The 19,091-nt window shown below is 41.3% G+C and overlaps 2 protein-coding genes across 3 annotated transcripts; one reads left to right on the top strand and one right to left on the bottom strand.

The window, feature by feature from the left end:
- Nucleotides 1-34: 34 nt before the first annotated feature.
- Nucleotides 35-11,368, top strand: vash1 (vasohibin 1). The gene is made up of 7 exons (XM_054796125.1): nt 35-843; nt 3,987-4,075; nt 5,077-5,133; nt 6,282-6,356; nt 6,483-6,864; nt 8,910-9,019; nt 9,099-11,368. The coding sequence occupies exons 1-7, from the start codon at nt 622-624 to the stop codon at nt 9,169-9,171; spliced, it is 1,008 nt and encodes a 335-aa protein (XP_054652100.1). The 5' UTR covers nt 35-621; the 3' UTR covers nt 9,172-11,368.
- angel1 (angel homolog 1 (Drosophila)) lies at nt 10,938-18,919 on the bottom strand. 2 transcript variants are annotated; one of them, XM_054796123.1, is made up of 10 exons: nt 18,817-18,919; nt 16,484-17,176; nt 16,168-16,382; nt 14,866-14,935; nt 14,349-14,791; nt 13,268-13,406; nt 13,059-13,181; nt 12,933-12,966; nt 11,512-11,675; nt 10,938-11,418 (listed from the first exon to the last, which is right to left on the bottom strand). In XM_054796123.1, the coding sequence occupies exons 1-10, from the start codon at nt 18,908-18,910 to the stop codon at nt 11,255-11,257; spliced, it is 2,139 nt and encodes a 712-aa protein (XP_054652098.1). In that variant the 5' UTR covers nt 18,911-18,919; the 3' UTR covers nt 10,938-11,254. The 2 variants fall into 2 exon arrangements, with proteins under 2 accessions (XP_054652098.1, XP_054652099.1); XM_054796124.1 differs by lacking the exon at nt 18,817-18,919 and having other exon boundaries at nt 16,168-16,323; nt 16,484-16,585.
- Nucleotides 18,920-19,091: the final 172 nt, after the last annotated feature.

Consider the following 19,091-nt stretch of genomic DNA (forward strand, 5'->3'; position numbering starts at 1 on the left):
CTCACTCTGAGCATGCGCAATAGGGTCCGCCAGGGAGTGTCGGGCGCCTTATCGGATGAAGAGCGTCACATTTTGGCTCGAACCGGCAGCATTTAAACAATAAAACGGTTTAGGTGCGCGGGAATACTTTTTTGGATACTGAAAAACGAAAATGAAGAGAACGTCCAGGAAAGGGGGAAAGGACTTGTCGAACAGGTCGTTTTATGGATATCTTTGCTGTGAATGACATCCTACTGTGCTGTACGGGGAATTCGTCATCTACAAAGCTTTGATGGCTTAATCCTATTGTTGGCTGTGCAGTGAAGCGTGGACGTATTTATTAATTACCTTTTTTCGTGTCTTTTCCACATCAATGTAACTGGAAAGGTGACCAGTAAATGGAAACTATTGCATTTGTGGAGTCCCTGCAAAGTCAAGAGATATTCAGTACTGAAATAGCTGGTGCACCTTTAGTCAGAGCAGATCGCCTCATTATGAAACATAATACCTCTTAAACCCTTTGGAGTTACTCGTGCCATAATCTGGAGAATGGAATGATCGTATAGAATCCTGCAAGTAGAACCAGTGATCCGTCCAAAGCGTCAGTCTGGACATTTCTTGCGCTAGAACTCAGCTGGCAGGATGCTGAGGACCACCATGGGTTCCGTGGAGGAGAGGGATGATGAGCAGGAGGATGAAGGGGATGAGGAGTTGAGGGATGGAGGGGTGCCTTTCTATGTGAACCGAAGTGGCCTCCCATTAGATGAGGAGACGTGGGAGAGGATGTGGCGCCATGTGGCTCGGATCCACCCGGACGGGGATGCTGTGGGGAAGGGCATTCGTGCTGCCACTGACCTGCCCAAGGTAAACCTTTGAATAATTATTTGGACAACGACACGGAATGGAAGTGTTATGACCTTGCCTTTAAACGACACCACAAATATTGGGGGTGCACGATTCCGCAAAAAACGTGAATCGTGATTTTCTTGCTGAGAATTGAGATTGAGATTTTTTTCACGTGCACCATTTTTAGGACCATGCGGTTTTGTTTTAAAGTAAACAAAATTTTTCTTTCTGCAATTTCATGGGACTTTAATAGAAATGATTAAAAAGACACAATAACGCATCAAGTCAAGAACATGCTTGCTTAGCCCACAATGCATTCACGCAGGTAATAAAGACAAGTCAAAAGTTTGTGCAACTCTAGTAGACGACACATTTAGGAATGACAGTTTTCTGCAGCGTAGATCCATTTTCAGGGGCGCAAAAGTATTTGGTTAGGCGATTGATTTTGTCATTGACGAATATTACATTTATTTTTAGGGATACACGGTAAAAAACTTTTTCAAGCCAATACCGATGACTTTTTTGTTTTTCAAGACTGTCATTGTTGACATTTAAATTTAACTGTAGTTTGTGCACATCTGGGGTTAAGAATGACACAAAGTTGGATTTGACAAACTCTACCTGTAGATTTGTCCTTACCAAATATCATGACATCACTACTATTAGCGAAAAAAATAGCGGCAGCTCAGAAGTACAAACGGTGGCGCCAAGGGGTTTTCTAGCCGACAAAAGTCGGTGTCTTCAACGACGATAAAGCGCTAGTCGTCCAGCGCCATCATTTCCATGATAAAATCACAGAACACTTCAGCCCTCGGGTTGTCTCTGGCAAACGTTTTTGCACTTTTCAAACACGGCAGAGATAGGAACAAGTCCCGGGCTCTGGGCGTTGTAGTGATGCTGGCGTTTCAGGTGGCTGATAAGGTACGATGTGTTGAAGCCCGATGTTTTTTTACCCCTCATTGCAGAATGTTTCCAAAGCATTTGGTGAAATGTCTTCCTCTGAAACAGTGACAAGTCCTACACCATGGATGCCATGTTTGTTTACAAGTGAGCTCAGAGTCTCAGGGGAAGTTCTGACAGGCGGTTTGAAGCGTGTCACAGAAAAGGCGCGCTTGATTTGCTCATGCTAACCCACCTACAGCACAGCACGGGTAATCTCGCCTCATTAGAGCTTTTTTTTTCTTTAGTTATCAGTTGTACTTGTATGACGTCATAATTCCTCATATCAGCTCGATACTTTGTGATCCGATAATTATACTTATTTATATCAAAAAGTTGCAAGTTGCTTTTCACTAAAGACAAAATAATTTCCTTGACAAACAAAACAAAAAGTTCACATCAACATGGTTTAGTTTATTTCAAACATGCTTCACAAAGCTACATCACGTACATCACGTTTACACTTACAAATCAACATGTATGAATAGAAGTAGGAAGAAGCAGAGTTTATTTAATCTTACCCCTTGGTCTTGCTGGCTTCATCGGGCTGCGATCTTCAACTCTCACAGGATCGGTTTGCAGCCGAGTGTGAAGAAATGGAAATGGGTGGCGTGCCATCTCTGGGTCGGAGATGAAATCCTGCCCCAAGTGGAGGAGTTTAAGTACCTCGGGGTCTTGTTCACGAGCGAAGGAAGGATGGAACGCAAAATCGACAGGCAAATTGTTGCGGCTTCTAGTGGGACGCAGACTCAGCATCCCTTCCTCCTTTTGTGTTGAAGAGGGAGCTGAGCTGAAAGGCAGAGCTCTCAATTTACCGTCGACCTACGTTCCTACCCTCACCTATGGTCATGAGTTTTGGGTAGTGACAGGAAGGACAAGATTGCGGGTACAAGTGTCCGAAATGAGGGCTCTCCCTTAGAGATAAGGTGAGAAGCACTGTTATGCGAGCAGAACCGCTGCTCCTCTGCATTGAGAGAAGCCAGATGAGGTGGCTTGGGCATCTGGGGAGGTGTCCCAGGCACGTTGGACCAGTAGGAGGCCTCGGGGAAGACCCAGGACAAGTTAGAGAGACTATGTCTCTCAACTGGCCTGGGAACGCCTCGCGATCCACTGGACAAAGTAGTCAGGGAGAGGAAAGGGCTTCTTTGCTGAGGCTGCTGCCCCCACGAACCGACCTCGGGTAAGCACAAGACGTGCTTTTTTTCTATTGTCAGAAATGTTTTGTTTATTTTAAGAAGTACAGTATATTTCAGATTTTAATATAGCATATGTCACTTAAAATGAGCAAATTAGTCCAACACAGAAAGTTCCTGGTGTGAAAAAAGTAGCATTTTTTATTTTTATTTTTGACTATACCTTGATATTGAATCAGTTTTTGGAGTGTGGCGGCCTAGGCAGTGTTACAGCATAGACCAGGGGTCACCGACGTTTTTCCTTGTGAGAGCTACTTTTACAAAATGAAAATGGCCTAGAGCTACTCATTTTTGTAACATTTACTTTCAGAGCTTATTTTAAACCCAAACAAAGCGAATATGGTGTCCACAACTCACATTTTGTATTTCAGAATGCATTTCTTTCTACTCTTCTTTCATTATTAACTGAAAACCTGAATGAAAAGCAGGCTTGCGGGCACCTCATGTGGTCGTGGGGGGCTACCTGGTGCCCGCGGGCACCACGTTGTTGACCCCTGGCATAGACACACATAATGAAAGTGCTCATGTGGGCAAATGTCCTTTTTGGCAAAACATATACAAACTCTATCCCGAATAGTTAAATGTTGAATGAAATGAACATGTAGTGCATACACATTTTACACCCATGTGATGTGGTAAAACATTGTTGAGGACAACTGTGTATTTGCATTTGGTTATTAAGGTTAAGAACGCACTATTCTAACAAAATAAAATACTATGTAATTACAATACAGTATGTTTTCCTCAGTTATTAAAACTGTTCAAAGATGCTGTCCCTCTGCGGCTCCAAACAACACCCAAATAACATAACACCACCATCTGCTAGCATATGTAACCAACAGTGGTTTAAAAGAACAGATTAAACAAATACATGTCTATAATTTGAAGTTAAACTGTTAAAATGTTGTGTTATCCGAGTAAGAGGATTGGCGTTCATGGCTTTCACTTCCTTCCTGCCGTCTCATATGTACGTACTCATAAAGCATGAGTCAAGCATGGCTACCACTGTTTGTATGCTATGTCCCACAGATTCCAATTCCGAGTGTGCCTACATACCAGCCTACCACCCCGGTCCCACAGCGCCTGGAAGCCATACAGAAATACATCAGGGAATTGCAGTATCCTTTGGGAACAAAACAATATTTAACATTTCCACATTTCTTTGCTTGGAATTCTTGATCCATGTGATAAAAACCGGTCAAACCTGCAAAGAAAATGACTATAATCACATGACAATTTGTAACCACAACTGAAATTCATCCATACAGTGGAATCCGGTTACGGAAACTAGCCATTGCATGCACATTGTATGTTGCATTGTTCTTTTATTGTGAAACTTGCTTTGCATTAAACAGGAAGCCATTGTGCGCATGTTTTAATGCTGCTATTTGCTGGAGTTGTTCTCGCTCAGACCACCCGCGAATGGCAAAAATCACCATTAAGTGAGACGGCCATGATGCTGGGCCCTGCTGGGGAAGTGTGCTCATGGGCTTCCCAGCATACCTTGTGGGTTATAAATTAGTATAAAACAGTATTGTTTGCCTGTATATCAGTATGTAAGCGTCTATTTCGATACCCACATAGTCTGTGTGGTACAGTTACATATTGTATTTTTGGTTGCACCACATGTGAGGTAGCCAATCCTCGAAAGGTGAACGGCGTAGTAGCGAGGGAACACTGTAAACCGCCTAATTATGGAGATTATACCCACAAAATGGAGGATTTTCCCCACAAATAAAAAGGATAACGTTTGATTTAAAAAAATCTGCTAATTTGCGGGGTCGCGAACGCTGACTCGCAAACATGCGGGATGTGGATCCTGGATGTGGGGAACTCAATACTACAACACGTCGACGATTTTTCATAGAAATGACTCCTTCGGGTCTCAAATGTAGATAAAAGCGCTCGACCATATATGTCGACATCAACTTACGCGGGCACTTTTTCGTAATGATAAGAACACGCTGGACCGGGACTTGACGAGTTCGTCAACATAGACGGGTTGTCAACATAAACGGGTTCCACTGTAATTAAGTAACAACCACGAATATGATTGTATGTCTTCTTGCCAGTGTGTGCAGGGTTCTGTGATTCATCTTGCCTTAACTGTAATCCACAGGTACAATCACACCGGGACACAGTTTTTTGAAATAAAGAAGAGCCGACCTCTTACGGCGTAAGCATTACATCAAGTACATTACATTCAAGTCTTACAGATTCTTATGGCAGCCATGTTGTTTATCTGTGTGTGGCCGGTACATGTGGCTCAGATCTAATACATGACTAAATAATGGCTTCCGCAGAGGAAAATTAAGTTTTTGAATGGTGCAGCTAGAGTCCAGACCTAAACCCATTTGAAAATCTGTGGGTTAACCTCAAGGCTCTCGCAATCTGATAGCTCTGGAGCGCTCTTGCAAGGAGGAGTGGGCATATGTTGCCAGGTCAGCATGTGGCATGCTTGAAGGAAAAAGACGGAACGCTACCATCCTTTCCATTAAAGCAAAAAGCTGCTTCAGCCTACATGCAGTCAAAAACCGTTGGGGTGAGCTGAAGAGGGGGCAGTTCACAAGCCATGCCCTCGCAGTCTCGCACTTCTGCTAGCAAAATATTGCCAAGCCATGCTTGATAGACTCCTAACGAAAAAGTCAATAAAGCAAAATGTGCTTCAATAAAGTATTAGTTCAAGTGTCCAAAGTGCACCTGGCTGTTTCTTATGGCCCATTGCCGGAACATTCTAAAACACAATTTAACAAGAAACTTAAGGGAAAACCATTAAAAGTAATATTCATTTTAGTACTATAAAGTTGACATTTTAAAGAAAACACTTTTTACAAGTCTTAATCTTGTCAATTTTGGAAAAGTATGTTGTGGAAAAAGTTGCATTGTGGGATTAAAGTCATCGTATTCCGAAAAGAACATTTGTGACGATTATTTAAGAAGAAAGTTGAAATATTTGGAAAATTTTTAAAAATAAAATTAAAAATTAGGGAAAAAAGGGCAAACCGAAGTTCATACTAAATATGCTTTTTCACCCATGTCACAAACATGGGATGCACTTTTTTAACATACTGTATCTGACTTCTTAGCATATCGACATGTGTTGATTGACATAATATCCTAGTGGCCCTTCCATCCTTTCATTTGTCAGTACGGCCCTGTGAAATAGTTAGGATACCCCTGGATTAAGGCATGCATGCTAATGAAAGCATGTTTATTCATACAGTATACACTACGTTCAAAAAACTACATATTGTACAAATGTTTGGAGGAGAAAGGTGCTTGGATTTGGGGCCGTGGGTCATGTTGTCCCGTTTTCCTGCACAGGCTGATGGACATCGCCAAGGAGATGACACGTGAAGCCCTGCCAATCAAATGCCTGGAGGCAGTGATCCTGGGGATGTATCTTTGCATCTTCTCACTTCTAGCTCCAGATTTTGTCCAATTGTTAATAATAATAATAATAATAATAATAATAATAATAATCTGTGTGTTATGCACCCGTTTCCTTGACCAACCTCGCCAAAGTTACCTCACCAACAGCATGCCAGGCGTGGAGCGCTTCCCTCTCAGCTTTAAGTCTCAGTTCTCAGGGAACTACTTCCACCACATTGTGCTAGGAGTCCACAGCGGGGGGCGTTTCGGCGCACTGGGCATGAGTCGGAGGGAGGACCTCATGTTCAAGCCCCTGGAGCATCGGACGCTTATGGACCTGGTACAGGACTTCGAAGGAGCCTACAGGGGCTACTGGCACACCCTTCAAAAGGTGAAGATCGGCCAGTATGTGTCGCATGACCCTCACAGTGTGGAGCAGATAGAGTGGAAGCACTCTGTTCTGGATGTGGACAGATTGAGCAAGGAGGAGCTGCGGAAAGAGCTGGAGAGACACACTAGAGACATGAGGCTCAAGGTAGGATGCAATCTGACACTATTTTAGTTTTCTTCTGCTCACTAGCTGGATAATTCCAGGCGTCAACTTTCTACATATTGTATTTCCTCAAATGACCCTTATTATAGCCACTTTTCCACAAGTATAATTCAGCATGGTCTTACAACCTTGCGGCTGGCACAACGTCTCTCATAATGAATGTGGCAGTGAGGGAACTGAATTGCAGTATTGATAAGAATAGAAACTAGAAATGCACTCGGAGAGCGCAGACCTCCGGCAAGTGCTGTGGTTCCCCGCATATTGGGATTTACACCATAAATATTAGGCCTGCATTTATCTTATCTACATATTTACATTCCTTGACCGTAAAAACGTACCCTTAGCAATTGGATTCATAATGATATCAATATTAGTTCAGTAGTTATTCACAAAAATGGCATATTCCATAACAGTGGTTTTCTTCTAGATCTAGCTCCATAGCTTTTGAAGACAAATCAACAAATCAGGTGGCACACTCCAGATTCCACAGTGTCTTGGCTACATATAAAATGGTGTTTGTTGCAGGTTTATAGCTTATTATGATGAAAATTCCAAAGCTCCCCCTATTTTGTCATATTCTGGATCATAGTACCTGGAATTATTCCATTATCTGGATCAGTCTTTGATATTTTGCGGAACCTCTTGGAAATTTGTCCTGTATTTTTTTTTTTCCAAATCCTCTGACCATTTTATGTGGACTTACATCCACAAATGCTAAAAATGGTCCTATCTCGCAATGTTAAAAAATCCTTAAAAAAAAAAAGTCACTATCCAGACAGTGATCCGGATCAGACTCAAAATGTAAGCAGTTCTTCCAAATCCCATTTCCAACAATTCCTGAAAAATTTCATCCACATCTATTCAGAACTTAATAACAAACAAACAGATGAACGCCGTCAAAAACATAACCTCCTTGGCGGAGGTAATAATCTATCACTGTAGATTGAAACAGGGCCAGTCATCTGTCTTTGTGTCCACTTACAATGTGAAGCCAGACATTTTCAAATATGCTTTTAGTCTTTCTCACATTGAGTCCTGGAAGTGTTTCTACGAACCTAGACAGTTATGAACCTCATTTTAGTAGTTTTAGCAATTTTAGGCTTCTTCGGTTTGCATTTGAAGTTGTCAGAACTGAAGAAGCCTTTTGGATTAAGAGAAATACTGTACCTTCAGCAGCTAAGGACAGGTCCATAGCTTTAATTCAATGTAAGTGGATTACAACACAGACAACTTGCCGTTTTTCTCAATTTTATCTAATTGGTAATGGAAGGAGCGCTTTTTGGGACAACTTTATATAAATAAAAAGCAACCAAAATAGATTATATTTTTTGTCCATTATTTAATGAAATTAAATCCTAACTATTAATATTGAAACATGATACATTATTACCTTATCTTGCTCGCTTTAGGACAAATTTATTTCATGACTGATTTACATATTTCGTAACTTTTTTTTTTTTTTTTTTTTTTTTAAATCACATTCATAATTATCGTTTCACATTTGCAAATATTTGATGATACAGCAATGGTCTTTATTCCATATATAAACACATACTGCATTGCAATATAATTACTGAAGATGATATTTCAGTGTAGTTCATAACTGAACCGTTTAATGAGTTCACATTTGAATACATTTTTTAATATTAATAAATATTTGATGTCTGGCACACAAAAAAGCCTCCATAGTTTTTACTCCGCTGCTATTGAAAAGCTTACTTATTGCTGAGCTCATAAAACCCTTCAGTCAAGACAAATGCAATACAAATAAGTCAACACCGTGTTGACCTGCTATCACTCAAACAATGCACTCCCATCAACTCATGAGAAACAAATGATGGCGTTCTTGATGCTGAGCTCTGCGTATATAATAAGACTAATGAGACGGCTCAACCCACACAATCCCATCCACTGTGCTGCTTGCACAGCGGGCTCCATCCATCAACAGCCTGCACTCAGCGCAATCACATTAACCTCTCCTTGATCATGGCTACATTTTAAAAGCGTACTGCGCTTTTTTTGTGCAGATAGGAAAACCAACACCCCCTTCTCCCACCAAAGACAGGAGAAATAGCATGGGCTCACCCCTCAGAGGACCAGGAAGCCCCATTCGCAGGATCAGCCGTGTTGAGAGACGGTAGGATTAATCCATGAATCCTCATCTCTATGCAAGTTTAACCATACCCGTGGTTTGAAATGTGTTTGTTGTGTTTCAGTCCCTCTGGAGAGAAGGCGGCATTGGAACAGAAAGCGTCCGGAGACATGAACGTGTATCAGATTAGAGTGTGAATAATCTTTTTTTGCAGACGTGTCTTGAGGTTTCATTCATTGCCTTGTCTTGTATACAAGATAAATAAGGAACCAGCGACCGCTACATACACACACACACACACACACACACACACACACACACTCACAGTCACTGTCATCAGGGTTTGTTTTTTTTTGTTTTTTCACAAACATTGGTGCTGGAGATGTTCTCAACTATGAAGTATTGTGTATAACATGTCATCATTTTTACTAACTATAGCTATACTGTACTGTAGGTTGCATTAGGAAAATACTGTATTGGCAATTGATGTTACATATCATATCAGTCTGTGTCATTTTAGTGTTAGTATGTGTTGTTTCCCCATCCAATCAGATACTGTATTTTGGGCGATGACCTAAAACTACCCCTGTGCCTTGGATTTAGAATGAATAATAAAAATTATCAAAAAAAAAAAAAAATCATCACAATCCTCACCCAGCTGAACACAGAATAGTCATTTTAACTTGTGTATGAAAGTGTTTCAGACATCAATTTATCAGGCTATTGACCTTAGTGGTGCATTATCATGATGTAATTTACTATAAATAGAGAGGGATGTCAATTGAGTTATGCAAATAAAAAAGCAGCATTTAGCACACTGTGGATACAAACTGATAAATTGTACGTTCCTTTAATGTATATAAATTGCAACTTGAATAACTTTAATTTGTAGCAACTTAATTCAGTTGTCACCTGCCTTAAAAAGAGTCCTCCACATGCACAATTCTGCTGTTTTATACTTCACTGTTTTTTTCCATCAGTAAACCACTGCATTTTTATAACTCACGGTTATCAATAAATTGCCACAAACTCCATGTTTGCAACTTCTGTGTCTCCACGTCATTGCTTTGTGTGAGCGACAGGAAGAAAAGCTGCGACTTGCTTGGGGATAAGTCGTGTAGAAGTATGTCTGAATATGTAGGCTGCAAGCGCCTTATTTTGAGGGAAATATTCAGGTCAATACAGTAAAAGCTGGCTGGATGCCTGCTTCTTTGGAAACCAGTCAACAAATAGGCCTTTACTCTCGACAAAGAGTACTAATCACATTGAGATAAATAAATCTCTAACCCCCATTCCTCTGGACTCCAGATGTTAAACACTAACAGAGTTTACGATCCAGACAAACATACTGCACCCTATTAGGAAGAAAAATCTACTGACCTACTTTTCTTTCCCTTGCTATGGAAGCACAATATATAATACATGGTTTAACTCACAAGCCACTAAACAACCGAAGTGTCTGATTGATGGAAAAAACAAGTCATGAGACTTTTTACTTCCTTCACATAACCCAGAATGTGCTTAAAGAGGCACATAATGCATGAATACTGAATGAAACGAACCATTCACGCATGAAACAAGTTGACAGTGAGGATGGGATGGAGGAGCGAGCAGCATTCAGGTCAGGCAGAAGGGCACAAGCTGGCTGACACATTCATAAAGGTATTCTCTGGCAGGTTTTAGCCAACATCGCTGTGCCTCACAGGCCTATTTTTCTTAGATTAATAGTACTGACCCTATTATCACTGTTCACTGGTGTTTTCTAATAATCTTAATGGTGTATACGTGTACCCGTGTCCTCTGTTCACATTCAGCCAAACGCTACAAAAGTGATAGCATGCAGACCAGATGACTAACTGATCCTCTACATACCGCAAACAAGACTTTGCAGAGACAAAGAAATGCAATATATAACTTAAACGTCAAGTCTATGTAAAAAAAAAAAAGAAGAAAAAAAAAAAACTTGACTAAATATATTTTAATGGAAACTTATTAAATATTGAAGCATGTCAAAATATGCCTAATTTTGAACATTGAAATACAAAAAATGAAAAAACTCAAATGTGCAGTGATTAAATATCAACCTTTCTGGCACATTAGTTATCATTCTGCATCAGTCAAGATTAGGACTTTTTTTTTTCCCCCCCCTGGATCCGTTAACTAAACCACAAGTAAAGCTGTGTGTAATAACAGAATAAAGCAGAGCAAGATCGCACAATTAACACAAAACCTTTGAAACAAGCTACTGTCATTTGAATTAAATTTTACCCAAAGTCTTTTTTATGACGGTGCGTTGAGGTCCAGGCGGAGTTTAGCCAGAAGACAGAGATGATCAGATGGGAATGTGTGGTTGGGAAGGCCTTCCATGGACCATAAAGCATCCCCAGACAGCAGCGAGAGACAACCAACCAACTTTAGACCTTCACTCCCAAACTTGCCACCAGCTAAGCAAAGCAAAGAAAAAATACATTGTAACCAGGATTGTGGCATATTGAAAATACTTTGCAGTGATGAGGAATTTGCCTGTATATACGTACCTGCTTGATCTGAACTTAAGGTGCGTTCAGGGGAATAGAAGATGTAGTCCACAGTGGCGCCCCCTTCACAGTGCAGGGTTGTGACTTCTGAGTGGTTGCAGTCAAGGAGGGTGTGGTTGTAGATGGATTCCAGGTCTAACTGGTGTCTGATGATGGGTCCAAACCTGTGACCCACAAACATATCATCATTGTCAAGTGTAGTTACCCGGTGTGTGGTCTGCAAAAGCAAATAACCGCTGAGGTCTCCAACTGGCAACAGGAAAACAAAACATACGTGGGCAACGGCATTAAGAGCTGCATTAAGCACAATCTGATGTCAATTTCAGCCCTCTCGTACTTCATTTTGTGACTTGCAAAAGTGTGTCACAACGACGACGGAATATATACGACAAAAACAGTGGAACTTACGTTTCAGCTGCTGTGATTCCCAAAGTACAACATCACACTGTGCACCAAACACATTTTGCTGCATCCAAAGCATGTACGAAACTCCGACAAAACGTGTAGGCATTGTGATGATACACACAATGTAACTGGCTTGGGAGGTAGAGCAGGTCATCCTTGAGTTGAAACCGGAAGGTTGGTAGTTTGATCTGTGCTTCCCCCATCCCAGTCACTGTTGTTGTGTCCTTGGGCAAGACACTTCACCCACCTTGTCTCCAGCGCTGCCCACACTTGTGTATGAATATGAACGTTTAGTGGTGGTCGGAGAGACTGTAGGCATGGATTGGCAGCCACGTTTCCTTTTACCCCAGGGCAACTGTGGCTACAGATGTACAGTAGATTATCACCACCGGTGTGTGGCTGAGGACTGAATGAAAAATGGATTCACTGTGAAGCACTTTGGGTACCTTGGAAGGCGTTATATAAAGCCAATCGATTATTCTTCTTATTATTATTATAATTAAAATTGAATTGCGGAAGACCATATGCAAATGAGCTGACCTCTGCCTTGACGCACAAAGTGTATTTGGGTGTTATTTTTCAATTTTTTGCAAAAATCAGACAAGAACAAAAGTGACACTTATTCAAAATTAGAAATATGGAGTAATGTCCAGGAGACATGTTACCTTCAGGATTTCTACTGATCTACTTTTTTCTAATCAGTACACTTTGAGGAACTGTTTTTTGTTTTACATCATGCTTTCACGGAAGGTTAAGTGTGTTACTGTAGTGCTGACAATGTTCTTTTTTCAGTATGCAAATTGGTTAAAAAATAACTTTCAATTTGCTTGCCATGTACACTTTTGGTACCCCTTTCAGAAGAATAACCCATATATTGATGTACACTAGCTTGGTTTTAGCATCTTGAATGCACAAAATCTATCAAAGTGCCTCCAGCATTCTTCACTTTTTCTGTATGCGGCCTTCGGTGGAAAAAGTTTGGACACCCCTGGCATATGTACTACAGGTTAACTAACCTTTGGACATATGGCTGCTTCCTGCTTGACATATCTGCAGACAATAACAGAGAAACAAATATTAAAATAAAATAGAAAGTGGAAGAACTACGGCCATGGTGTGATTTCTAGAGTGTATAACCATACCTGGGGTGTTGTCAGTGACGCCTGGGATTACTTGTAAATCACTTGGACGTACGCATGAGACTGAACAGAAGCGCAGTTTCAAGAGGAAGTTGTGGCTGTACTGAAGTTTCCCTCCAGGACACACTTAAGTGAGTATTCAAGCAGGAAAGTACAACAATTAATAAGCCACAAATAGCTTAACTACAAATGCTTCCGTTTCAAAGACTGACCTATTGGACTGTGGCTTTCATCCACCTCACTGGCGGTGACATACTGGCAGTTGTCTGAGATTCCCAGAGAGCTGGGCCAAAGAGGAGCAAAAAGTCTGTGGCAATCAGTTTTGTGTGAAAGATTCTTCTGACCTGACACCTGTTATGTCGGAAAGGTAAGGGGAAAGTGACTGCGAGCAGATACCGTATATTCTGCCCAGACACAGCATTAAAAAAAGTTACACATGCACAATCTAAAGAAATCAAATTCAAGAGCTGTCATGTCTCATCAATGTTTTGTGTCATTACTGACACCTATGGGGATGCTCTGATCAGGGTTTTATGCTGCTGATTCCAATCATCCAGGACTGAAATCAGTAACTTAACTTACTGGTTTGTTTGACAGGGACAGTGTACATTAAATAGCATGGCTGAAAATGCACCAGAATTAGCCAAAAGGCTATTTTTCATCTGTTGTCCCTAGACAGACGTTAAAAATGGTCTTTTGTCAGTATACAGACCACTTCTCATTTAGTGACAAATCTGTAGACATCGCACAACCCTCCCTTCCTCTTGTTACCTGTCCTATGTCTTATGTATTGTGTGTATAACCTCCCCACGTGTGTAAATATGCACTCTATATGTCCATCACTACAGTAAATAAACACTCAAAAACATTTTCCGGTTCTGTGCCACAAGGGAAAAATTATGCATGACAAGTGTGGCACTCAGCTGCAATGTCTTTTGAACCTCAACAAAAGATACTGCCACACGGTCGACATCACTCCTACTCTTTGCTAAACGCTAGCACACGCTGTTGCTGTGATCGCGGAGGCTCTACCCGGCCGCTGCTGGATAGAAGTGCTGGGGTGGAGTCTGGAATCGACCGCTTGTATTGGATTACAGATATCGGAGCTTTTAGATGCAAACCGATATAATCAGATACTCATTTTGCTGATGTCAATATCATATTGGGACACCCCAGTACCAATTAAAAGAGAGCGTTCTCATCTTTGTGATACAGCGCTTGTATTTGGATCTCATTAGGCAGTGCAGATACTGTATTGAATGTGTATAGTGCTAGAAAGTAGTACAGTCTCACCATCCATGCGGGTATACCCTGAAAGTAGAGCTCCCCAGTGGTGATGAGTTGGTAAAGAGGCATGTGTGGGACAGAGTTGAAGTCCCCACACAGGATAACATTACAGTGTTCACCTTTGGCCTTCCATGACTTGACCACGCTGTCGATCTCTGCCAACATTATAGCAAGCTGGGCCAGCTTGACATCGCCCCTACTCGGATTGAAGAGCAGGTGTGTGTTGGCCACACAGAGCAGTGAGCCCTTCGCACTAACCTTGGACCCCTGGTAGACAAGTGGACGAAGCAACAAAACTATGCCCACATTGTGCCTGTCTAGAAGTTCAGTTTCAGGCCGGAAAAACTCCAGCAGGGTGACAGACACCTCAGAGAAGCAATTGCTGCGATAGCAGGTAGCACAGCCATCTGTCTTGTTCCCCGTGCGCTTCTTGTAAGCACAGTTGTAGCCTGGAAAAGCACCATAGGATCCTTCAGGTCTGTATCTCAATATTCCCAAACATGTCTGCTCCAAGAACACTTACCCATTTGAGTTAGGGCTGGGTACAGCTGCGTATCATAGTGGTTCTCCTGAACCTCTTGGAGACAAAGAATCTGCACCAAACAGCAACTTCATGAGTGGGTTTGTTTATACAGCAGAGTACTGCATTTAACTTTTCTAATACTCACTGGTTTACACCACCACAAAATATAACCAAACCAAAAAAAACTTTAGGTTCTATTTCCGGTTCTGTGGTTATGAATCATTTTTTGGAAATCTTTTTATGTAGATCAGACGTGCCCTAACTTTTTCCACCAAGGGCCCCGTACTGAAAAATCAAACTATGCGGGGAGCCACTTTCATATTTTTTAAATTTAGTGAAAAGGCTTTTCAGTTGTCCCTCGTTTATCGTGGTTAATTGGATCCTTACCCTACTGCGGTAAGTGAATTTCCACACAGTAGGATTCAATATTAATACAGAATATTTTTTATAGAACATAGAAAACTAGATTGACTTTGTAAATATGTTTTTTAACATTATTACAGCGGTGTAGACATGAAATATCACCCCTACTGTCACCACAATGCTAATGCACAGGCTAAGGGATCACTGCAGGGACATAAGAGATGGCCGCTGCTAACATAGCAAGCTACCAAGCTAACTAGTTAGCCTCTTCAATTTACTTATTCTAAACTTAAGTGTTTCAAACAGAGTTGGGATGAAAGTAAGAAGCCAAAAACGTACCACTTCCACACAGAATGGAAGGAGAACTGCTCCCCCAACCAAACCTACTCTGTTACAATTGGTCAAGGGCCCAGCTCCCCTAACCCCAACCCCAACCCCCGCCACTGCTCAGAGCTGCATACAGATAGCATGTAACTGGTTGAAGGAAGCCTAACGGTTATCAATAAATAGCATAGAAGAATTGGATATAACCGGATGAATACTGGAGAATCCGGCGTAGAACTGTGCTTTATTCACGAAATGCCCGTGAAGTGGAGAGACCAGAAGAGCAGTGACCTTGAGTTAGGTCTTTATCTCCTCCAAAAACAAAAAATCTTTCCATTACAAATTCTTACATCCTAACAAAAAATTTCCTGGCAGCCATTTCATATTCAAGAAAAAGCGACAAACGGTACGAACATTCTTGTAACCGATCGTTCAAGACTTTGGAGCAGCAAAAAAATGAAAGCAGGCATACGTTAAAAACACACCAACTTCATGATACGGCACTTCCACATCATGTAGAACAAGTATTTTTAACATTTTAACATATACCATACATAAGTCTGAAAAGTTGCAAATGTAGGATACCCCATTAAGGTTGGGTGTTATTTGACTCACATCTGGCGCCCATCTGCATATTTCCTCCAAAAGAATGTTGCAGCGGTAGTCCCAGTCCAGTACCTCCAGGCGGCAGTGTCTGTACAGCTCCATGTTGTCTTCCAGCAGGTCCTGGGCCAATATGTTGTAGGACATGACAGTGAAGTCCATGGAAGGCTTTGTGAAAGGGATCATGGGATAATCAGCTTTATTCTCCTGCCATACTCTCCACATTACTGTAAAAATACAAACAGATTGTATTGTAATTAATTGTAATACTAACTATCAGTAACGTTGTTCAAAACTGGTCAAATTAAGTAAGATGCCACAAAATTACCCTCAAAGGGCTCTGTCGGCTCCAATGGAGGATAATAGCTCACAGACGGAAAGCGCCAGAGCGGACGATGGACTTCATGGATTAAACCAGGTCCTGTCGGGAAGTGCCATCCTGTTTGCTTATCACGATCATTAATTTGAGCATGAGAGAGAAGGGACGCCAGCGTCATGTTAGAATTTCTTCCACCGTTTGGATTCACATCAGCAGCAGGGGCAAGATATTCATCCCAGCACTCTGTTTCTGGTCTGCTGCTCTCAGCTGTACTTGACCCTTGCAACCTGTGCATCTTCATTGGCTCCTCCGAATGAGGGGCAGCATGTTGCATAGTTTCAGATTCTTCACTGTATTGTTGTTTCGGTGGAGTGTGTGTCTTCCTGCCGTGAAGTTGGGGTGCCTTCAGTTTGTTCTGTTGCACCGTTGCCTCTGTCTCCTTCACTGCAGACTGGGCCTCGTTCACCATGTCTTTCGGCGTGACTGATAGCAGCTGTTCCGCATCTGGAGTCTTGTCTTCCTCTGAGGAAGATTGCTGGCTTATCCTTTCCTCCATTTGTCCCTTTGACCCACACCTTTGGTTAAGCCACAGGTCCAGCAAGTGTTTCTGAAACTGGGTGAACATCCTGATAGGGACAGCAGCACCATCACATGCTGTCGTGCCATGAACCACTGCAGAAGAGTGACTCTTCTTTGTGGACTCTGAAAGACAAAACACTTGTAAGAACCGTATTTACTATATTTCCTCAAATAGGTGGGTATTTATTTACTCAAATGCAGAGTTAGCACAACAGCAGACTAATGTGTGGATCTAAATAGATCCATATGCTGTACTTTATTAATCCTGTGAGGAAAATTAAGGACTTTATAATGACTGTCATGAATTAATGACCAATTACACGCAATTGCGATATCTGGTTAAATAGTGCTGAACTAAATTTGAAATGTTCAGTCTTGACGGAGGTACTTGCTTCAGGTATGTTCTATGGAACTTTTCACACAGAAAAATGCTGTAATTTTCTTATAATTTTAGATGTACAGTACATTGTATGGTGTAGTATGGTATGGTTGGTATGGTTCATTTGTTTGAGACATGCTTATAGAAAAACTATACTCACTGGAAAATCTTTAATTTAACAGCAAATTTAATTCAGACCCTGTGTTTAACATGTTGACATAATAATTCATGCGTTTATATTTTGTCATTAAAACACCTTGTTCACTTCCTGTGTTTAGGTGTCACCATTTTCTAATAGGCAGAGAAAAGAATAGAGAATGTGGAATAATAGATTAATAGCTTATGTCGTGATCAAGGAAATGAAAGAATGAAAGAAAGAAAAAGGTGGACGGAAAGAATAAAAAATAAGCCTAAAAATGATGGCGTTTGGAACATTTTGGTATGGTATTTGGCTAGGAGGGCCACAGTCAGGAAAATCTCAGCTGGAACATCAGCTGGAACATCTCTTTGTGGAGTTTGCATGTTCTCCCCGTGCTTGGGCTTTCTCCAGGTGCTCCCACATCACAAAAATATGCATGTTGGGCTAATTGGAGATTGTCCATAGGTGTGAACGTGAGTGCGAATGGGTTTTTTTTCTATGTGCCCTGCAATTGGATGGTGACCATTACAGGGTGTACCCCCAACCTCTCGCTCAAAGTCAACTGGGATAGGCTTACGTAAATGAATGGATGGATATTTGGTTATTATAATAATTAAATCAATGACATAATATTTATCAGCAGCAGGGCCGCCACATGGGGGAAAATTTACGGCAAGTCCAAGAGAGAGATAATTGCTCACAACAGCTGCCCAATGTGATCAGAAGTATAACAATAGTATCCAAAGAATACATATTTATATTACCAGAAACACTGAAAAATTAGTACAAATAACGAACATACCAAATAAATACCTTTGTATAAAAACTTTCCATGCGTTAAAACGATTCATCAATCCCACACCTATTTTTCTTTATGTTGACTGAGGCACAACAAAACATTCGCACGCGCTGGCGTTGTGACGTCACGAAACGCCGAGAGCTCTGAGAACAGGTGCAAATTAACAAGCTAGCATGTTCCAAAGCGCTATTGCTGAATACCTCACCGCTAACATAGTGTTTTGTTTGCGCCATCGCTTTTACTGACAAGGCATCCGTGCGTTAGTTTGTGCGAGGGAACTTGTCACGCCATTATTTGTGATACAACAAAACCACTTTATTTCAGCAGCCGAGTGCAATGGCTGCTAACGCTCGCAACTCCGGTTGACGTGGCTGTCAGTATGTGTTAATTATGTACGTGGTCTCACTGGACAAAACTTCGACACACAGACTTATAAATGTTCTTACCTGAGGGTCTTCTATTAAACAGGAACCGTGATAGCGGGTAGAGAGCGTAAAATAACAGGCAGCCAATCATGTTGCTGTTTTTGAGTGTGCGCATGCGCGCAGTGAGATCACTTGCCCATAGTGTCTATAGTGTGACATACCGGGACATAAACATCCACAGCTCACATTGTTTTGCTTTTTATTTTGTCTAAATTAAACGTCAAAATGTTTCCAAGCCACTACAGCAATCATTTTCATCCAATTATATCTTTTCAATGAACATGCGCAACTCCAGA

Source organism: Dunckerocampus dactyliophorus, chromosome 13 (assembly GCF_027744805.1).
Source record: "Dunckerocampus dactyliophorus isolate RoL2022-P2 chromosome 13, RoL_Ddac_1.1, whole genome shotgun sequence".
NCBI lineage: Eukaryota > Metazoa > Chordata > Actinopteri > Syngnathiformes > Syngnathidae > Dunckerocampus > Dunckerocampus dactyliophorus.